This window comes from Camelina sativa, chromosome 11, assembly GCF_000633955.1.
Source record: "Camelina sativa cultivar DH55 chromosome 11, Cs, whole genome shotgun sequence".
Taxonomy (NCBI): domain Eukaryota; kingdom Viridiplantae; phylum Streptophyta; class Magnoliopsida; order Brassicales; family Brassicaceae; genus Camelina; species Camelina sativa.
Window position 1 is genome coordinate 6338023 of NC_025695.1, and position 8626 is coordinate 6346648.

The window sequence follows — 8626 nt, forward strand, 5'->3', positions numbered from 1 at the left end:
TTCTCTTCAAAATAACACAAAATTAATACTCTCTTTTACTGTGCACAAAAAAATACTATCTCTCATAATTTTAAAATTATAATTTGCTATACTTATCTATTTAATAATGGCTTCGTTTAAAATCTCAATGTGGAATCACAAACAAAATACTGAATATTACAATAATTACTTTTTTTACAGTGTAGAATTGTAAAACGTCTCTTCCCAGATTTCTCTAAGGTCCTGAAATGAAAAAAAAACTCCTATATTGTTATATAAAAATCTTATATATGGAATATATAGGAATAGGAACCATAGCCATCGAAATGCAGAACTATATGGATAAAATAATTTTATGATAGAATAAAATAAAAATATGTAGGAAAGAAAGATATGATGAGATGAGATGATGCAATACAATGGTCCTTGGGACTTGATATCTCTCTCTCTCTCTCTCATCTCTGAACAAAACAGCACTCTCTAGTCTACAGGGAATCCAAAACATTCATTCAGACCTGTCTGAATCTTTGAGACACAAGTTTTTGTTTCCCACAGGGTTGCCACTTTTTTTCCAAATTACCATATTACTCCCTTTCCTATTTTTATCACCCCCTCCCACCTCCCTAACACATTTTCTTATCTATTAAGACTTTTTTTTTTCTCTCCTTGAAATAAGTCTGTCTCTATAATTTAACAGTGAAATCTTCACTTCATACTATCTGAACTTACAAACTATTTTTAAAAATAAATTAATTTTGAATTAATTCTCTGTCGCTCCAGCTATATGGTCCCAACATCTTTTGTCTCAGATTGGGTGTAATTAAATGTTTAGTTGTGACATTTTTATAAAATTTCATGTGATTATTTTTGCATTCATGTGAACTTATTCAAGTATTTGGCATATGTAGAAGAAAATATTTAAAAAAACTCAGAAATTACTCCATATAAACGGCCAATCATAAGGGCATCGAAAAAAATAAGGAGAAGAAAAAGAAAAAAAATTGTTAAGTACATGATTAAAAAAAAAAGAGAAGAAAATGTTAAATTCTCAAGAAAGACAAAACTTTCTCCTTCTATGTAAAGAGAGATGGGAATAAAATTATAATTATAGGATTATAATTATAACTTTTCTTTTTTTGGGAAATTAATATTTAATAAAGCACCGTGATACGAATCAACGGCTCAGCCTCATCGCACTCACCGTCGTTCCCTATAGTATTCGCCACCACCGTCTTTAAAAGATCGTTCTCTACAGTCTCGGCGCATGTTAGCGTCTGTGACTTCTTAGCCTCCGAGTCCCAATCCGTGGTCCCCACAACGTACATCATAAGACCTGCGCAGCTAATCTGCGCCGCGAGTAGTCCTAACCAAAGCCCATTAAACCCAATTCCGGCCCAAAACCCGAGACCAACAGCCACCGGCATGCCCACCAGATAAAACGCTCCGAGGTTCACGTTCGCCGCCGTTGACGGCCGTGCTGTTCCTCTCACTACGCCGCATCCCACCGTCTGAGGACAGTTTCCGATCTCGCATAAACCCAATATCGGTAACGCCGCCGCTGTTAGCCGGAGAATCTCTTCGTCTCCGGTGAATATCCTCCCCCAAGCATTTCTAACGGAGTAAGCAAACGCCGCAGCAGTGATCCCCGTAACAGCCGCGAAAACGATAGACACCATGGCCGATAGCTTCGCCGTCCTGGGACGGTTCGCTCCAAGCTCGTTACCTACCCTAGTGGACACAGCGAAGCTGAGAGAAGACGGGAAAACGTAAAGAAACGATGTCGTCTGGATCAAAACGCCCATAGCAGCCACCGTCGATCTTGGATTCACGAGCAAACCGCAGAGAACGATCATGATCTCGTACCACCACCACTCCAAGCAAACAGAGACGCAGCTCGGACCCGCGAGACGAAGCAAAGGAGCCCAGCCGCGGAAACAATCACGGGTCGGGTCAGTCCATGTAGGCGCGTGAAGACCACTCGCCCAGACGTAGCAAACGAGGAAAGCTACGACGAAGAGGTTAGTGAGGGAGGAAGCGACGGCAACGCCGGTAAGACCAAGGCGGAGGTAAGAGACTAAGAAAAGATTAGCCGGGAGGTGAAAAAGAGCGCCGGAGAGAGAAGCTAGGGTTACGGGGTGAATGATGCCTTGAGCACGAAGGTAGATTCTGATTGGATGAAGAAGAGTGTTGGAGAGGAGATCAGGGAGGGAGAAGATGAGATACGTCTGAGCTAATTTAGCGATGTCGGGGTCTTGGTGAAGGTAAACCGAGATTTTGCCGACGTTGAACCAGAGAACCGAGATCGGTACGCAACAAACCAAGAGGAAAACCACGGTTCGATGAAGGGTTAGGGAGAGGAGTTTGAAGCGGTGAGCACCGAAGGCTTGAGAACAGAGTGGCTCCATACCAAGTGCTAAACCGGATAAAACAGAGTAACCGGTTATGTTAGCAAAGGCAATGGCGAGTGAACCGGCGGCTAATTTGAGGTCGCCAAGTCGGCCCAAGAAAAACATTGATACGGCTGAGCGTAGGTAGAGGACTAGAGCCGTCACGGCGATCGGAAAAGCTAGCGTGAAGAGAGTTTTAGCCTCCGTTACAGCTTCTGCCATTAGAGGAGATCCTCTGTTCTCGCAATGCCGGAGGTTTCTCTTTGTGGGTTCGTAGCTATTGATCGACAAGAGATCCAGGAAGATTCCGGTTCGGGATTCTTGGTTCTCTGAACCGGTGGTGGTTGTTGTTGATGAGTTACACATGACGGTGATGATGATGATGATGATGATGTGATGGATGAATCAAGAAGAAGATTAAGAAAGATTTGATATCTTAAACGGGGAAAGAGAAAGAGTTCTCTGATGATGAGTCTGCAGAGAGGTTTTAAGAGAAATGAGAAAGAGAGATTTTTTTTTTTTTTTTTTTTTTTNCTCTCATCTCAGAGCTCTCTCTTACCATCTTAATAAAGGAGTTGGCAGACTTTTTTTTGCCCTTCATTTTCTATTTTTTTTTTCTAAAAAATTTCATGAAAAAGAATCTAAGCTACTTTTTTATGTATATTTTTTGTATATTTAATATACTTTTTGGGAATTTCTCGGAGTAGTTTTATCGATAATACATTAATAGTAAATTGACAATGTATCCATTTCTTTTTGGATACGACTGATTTGTGACATAAAATGGAAAAAAATAATCTAGAACCAATTACTTACCCTATATAATTACTGGTGGACCATATATGAAGATGTTGTATCCGATATGTATTACCAATCTATAAGTGTATATACGAGCCAAATCCCATCGATTCTTTTGAAAAACTACTAGTTCAAGAAAAATATATCATATATATTAGAAGAGAAATATTCTTGAATAAAAGCTGATGTGTCGTCGCACGAGAGAACTTTGTATTCAATTTATTATTTACTCTTAATATTTTATAATATTACATTAAATTGCCATTGCTATTCAATTTATTTATATACACAAAATTTTGTTCCTATAAATGTTAAAATTGGTAAATATTATTCAAATGTTAATAAATATTATCCCCTACATGTTTTCGAAATTATTTTCAAAACCTATGTATTATAATATAATAAAAAATTATAACAAGAAATGTAAAAAATATTTATTTAAATCATATTTTCAAAAATATAAATAATATTACTTCTTATTGTTTAAAATATTTTGACAAAAAAAAAATTGAAATTAATTTGGAATAATAAATATTAGAAAATCTTTAAAAGACAATTTGACGGCATCTTAAATTTATTTTATACTATAAAATATTTAAACTCATGTAAATCCTAATTTTCAGTCTTTCATATAGAAAATTTCTGATATATAAGACTAATGTATATTAAAGATTCCTTAATTTCAAAATTAACATATTGAAAAATATAAAATCTGATATATATTTTAATATTATTTTTTAAAGATTTCGAAAGATGGGTTTTTATAGATAAAAAAAAATATTATACCTCTTATGGAGTATGGCTACCGGAACGGGTTTGATCCGCTTAAGAATTTAGGTCATTTGTTCCGAGAAATTTTAATCTTTTTGATAGTTTTATCCGTTTCATAATTTACAAGTTTTATACAATTCTGATTAATCACTAATTCGGTAAACGTTAGATTTTTGGGTATGTTGTTTTGTGAATCTTAATTTTATGTTGAAACCTTTATTATTTCAAAAATCACAAACTAAATGAAACCAAACTAATATAAGTTTGAACTGTAAATGATTTAACAAATAATTATATCTATAAATGTAACTCTATGTGTACATAATATATTACAAACCTTATAATAAACATAGTTTTTGAAATCAATCACGCACATACGTGCGGATCCGTACCTAGTTAAGTTTTATAAGTGTGGTTGAGATTTTTTTTTTTTTTTTTTTTTTTTNCAATTACACAAAATATTATTTTGTCTAGGCTCTAGAGCATTTAATGATTTGTACTACTCTTAAATCCTAAAAAAAATTAGGATTTGTATTAATAGTATTGTTGTATTATGATCCAAATTTAAATCTCTAGTGTAGGCATATGGGTTATTAACTACAAAAATAAAAAAGATAATATTTAACTTAAGTATATTTTGACCAAATGTACAAAGGTACATGTATGCATATACTGATCTGTATGTATACTAATCCAAGCTACTTTTACTATTGTTTCACATTGGTGTTTAAGGTCTTTTGAATATTTGAAAAGCCTTTATATGATAAACAAAAAAACAAAAAATCTAGGTATGATAGACAATATTGATGGCTGTATTGTCTATACATTTCTAATTTAAAAGCAGTTTAATGTAACGTCTATATTTTTAAGGTAAGTAGATTTCGATTAAGATACATCGCACAAGTTCATTACACGTGAATTCTCGAATCTTTTTTCAAACGACCATTTGGCACGAAAACTTTGTTTGCATTTATATTTACTAACTCTTTTATTTTGGATTTTAAAAAAAAAAAGTATTTTCTTTTATTCTTCACAATAAAATGTAGGAGTATTTTAAAAAATATATATATATTATGATTTTATTTCCGTTAAATACACTATATTTTCAACAGATATATAAATCCATATGATATTTAATCAAATATATTAAATGAAGATTTTATTGAACATGTATGCTTTTTGTTTCCTAAAAAATAATATATATATATATATATATATGAAATTAAAAACCAAATGTACCACAAATATGAACCAAACCAAAAAATAGCATCGCTTCCATTACTTACTGAATCAAAAGCTCGAGTAAAAACTGACCCGAATAAATTGGATATATAATTCATATCAAGAACCTGATTGCCAAACGGGTGATTCAGTGAGCTATAATTATTAATTAACACTAGCTAATACTACTACTTGATCATGAGTATAATTAAAGACCCAAGAGTAATACTATTAATGTTTTGTTTGACTCTCTTTAACAATAGCTTGTAAACCATGGCTTACAATTAATTTAACCGTTATTTTCATGTTTGTCTCCATCCGGTGAACAAATTAGGTTTAAACAGCAACTTAAGTCCTAGATTTATATACTTCGTAAATTGTTTGTATGTTAAGAAACATGTGTGTGAGTTTAAATCTCCAGCTATTAATGGCTTTTCTTTGACTAAAGACCTTTCCAACCAATTTATTAAATGAAAATATATAACTTCCTCATAGACGAATTATATAGACATCTATAGATTTGTAGTAATGTTGACAATTGCAAAATGTTTATTCTTTATACATGCAGTTGGGGGTTGCTATTACATAAATTAAAATGATAATTTATGAAGAGTAAACAGTAATTAAAATATATGAAAAGGTTTTAAAAGCTGATATATTAATGAAATTTTTGACATAGCTGATATATTAATTATAACTATGATTCAGTATTTATTTTATGTGTTAACTTGTTAGAAAAATGAAGAATAGGAACTTAGAAAATCTAATATTAAACCCCATTCTTATGCCCTTCTTGATAAGAAATCAGCCTTAAGTTAATTCATTTTAAATTATAATAACAAGAATTCGATTTTTTTTTTAAATGACAGTATGTTGTACGAGATAAGCTTCGTAAAATATTATGTGTAATGACAGTATATTATTGGTTTGTGATCTATACAATCATTCTGTGGGTTATAAAAGTTTCCCGTCGATAAGATTTGAAGCAAAGAGATAAAATAAGTAAGGCTCCTGTGAGCGTTCACGACATAGAGGGGGCCTCGCCCTAGTAAGCCTCTGATTTTTAAAAAATATTCCCCATTCTCACCTTCATATTGACACGTTCCAATAATTGTTTTTAAAACAATTCATTTCTGTTCACGTATAGTATTGCCTCTTAAATATATATATTGTGTTCCAATATAAATTTGTCCTCCAATAAATGTAAACCGTTTAAGACATATTAATATGTCACTTGTATTAAAGTTAGATTAACATATGATGCATTAACTAATTAACCCATATAAGTAGTCAAATTGCGGTGATGCAATAAAAAAAAAATCTAGGGTTAAGTCCGATTGAAAATAATTATGAAAAATCTCATTAAAAAAAAATATATACATTAATGAATGAGAAGTTTGGTTTCAACGATGGGCCTATACGTAATCCATCATTATTGGTCATGCATTATGGTATATACTTTTTGGTAGGGGACAATTTATATGAAAGAAGATAACATTCCACCAGTTTCTTGATCAAGAATTAATGTTGAAAGTCTGACCTATAGTACAAATGGTATAGTATATTGTTTCCCCATTTCTCATATTCATTATGATGCTGACAATCATCAAAATCAATTAATATTGCAGCAACAACAACAATAATAATGCCAAAATAAATAAAATAAGATTAGTTATAGTCATGCAGGATGTAATAATAAAAGAATTTGTTTCGTGGAATGGACTTGATTATTTAACTGTATGTTTGTTTGTATTTTACTCAGTTTAAAACATAGAATTGTTTCAATCTTTATCAAAACAGAAAATGTTTCGATCAAATCTTAGAAATGTATATATCTATAATATATGTATATAAAAGGTAGATATATTCAATGAAAAGTGAGGAAAGATATATATTATCTTCAAAATATTTTGCATGGATATGAAAACGGTGACGTCGCGAGAGGATGGTCACAGAACAAACGCCAAAATAGACTTTCGATCGAGAAAGGGTTAAATTCACAGCTGGAATTTGGAAATTCTTCTACTCTCTTTAAATGAAATATACCAAAAGAAATATAATGAGAACGAAATACAGAAATTGACACGTAAAATATATATATTATATTAAAAAGTTACTTATTTGAAGGGAGGTCCCAAATAAGAACAGTGGCTGAGAAAATACACAAGTGAAACTATTTTGGCTTCCCTTTCAAGAACAGAAGGCTAAAAGGGGACATGTGCCCTCTCTCTCATGCAATTTTATTTTACATTTATCCTTTCAAAAACTGTCTAGATTTTTCTTTCCAAATGATTTATATATATATATATATCCAAAAAATTTATATATCTGAGACTATATGAGTCATGAGATAAGATTGGCTGGCTTCTTAGACTATAGTGCTTAAATCTATGGACCGCCTCCTCAGAAATCAAACATTTCATATCTTGAACAGCAGTGTTTTCGGATTTCCGTCTACTGTTTATACTTTTTTTTCTTCGTTTTGATTTGTCGTTTTTATCCTATCTTCTACTAATATACGTTCATAAAAGATGATTTCTCTTGCTTGTTTGATTTTCCATAGACCAAAACTCCAAAGTAAACAAACCAAATATAAAAAACCAAATAATGTTTCTCCGGAGAGTGAAGACTCGAACGTATATAAGTTGAGCTATTGTGATGGTCCATTCATTACAGGAAAGAAAAAACTAGATATAAATTTTTACTCCTATAAAAGATAAAAATGTTTTCAATCTATGACTAGACCATCACCATTTTGTGTGTGGAAGATTGTCCTTATTCGTAAGTTCAATTAGGGGTGGGCGTTCGGCTATCTATTAGGATTCGGGCGGGTATTTCAGATTTTCAAGTTTTTGGATCTAGAGAAATATGATTCATTTGGATACATTTAGGTTTCTAATTTGGGTTTGGATAAACATCTATTGAATTTGGGTATTTTTGGGTTATATTTGAAACCTCAAAATATATTTCAAGTTTACATCGAGTTTAGATATTTTTCTCCGAACTAAAGTTTTTAAAAAAAAAACTTGAGATCTACGTTTTAACATATATCAACAGCTGTTCCGAACCAAAAGAATTTATGAATTAAGGTCCTATATTTTCATTGTCAAATATGGATATAGTTAGTACGTAGATGCAACCAAAAGTGAAAATAAACACAGAAATTAAAAAGAAAAGATATCGATCTTATACATTTTATATAGAAAGAATGTATGTATCATTTGGTGGAAATAATTCATTGATGAAAACTTCTCCGTTTGCATTTCTCTTGTCTGAAACTCCTGAAATAATACAGAGAAACATCTAGAGATATTTTGTTTTTTCTACGACTGTCACATTTGTTAATTAATTAATCACACCCCTCTACAAAATAATTTTCTGTTAGATTTTATATTCTATTTGTATGAGCTTTTTAGCTGGTCATGCAGTAACTTAGAAAAATCTATGCATGCAGTAACTTACAGTTTTTT

The 8626-nt window shown here is 31.9% G+C and overlaps 1 protein-coding gene across 1 annotated transcript; it reads right to left on the reverse strand.

The window, feature by feature from the left end:
• LOC104721956 (protein DETOXIFICATION 51) lies at positions 1111 to 2886 on the reverse strand. Its single transcript, XM_010440033.1, has one exon. The coding sequence runs from the start codon at positions 2730 to 2732 to the stop codon at positions 1131 to 1133; it is 1602 nt and encodes a 533-aa protein (XP_010438335.1). The 5' UTR covers positions 2733 to 2886; the 3' UTR covers positions 1111 to 1130.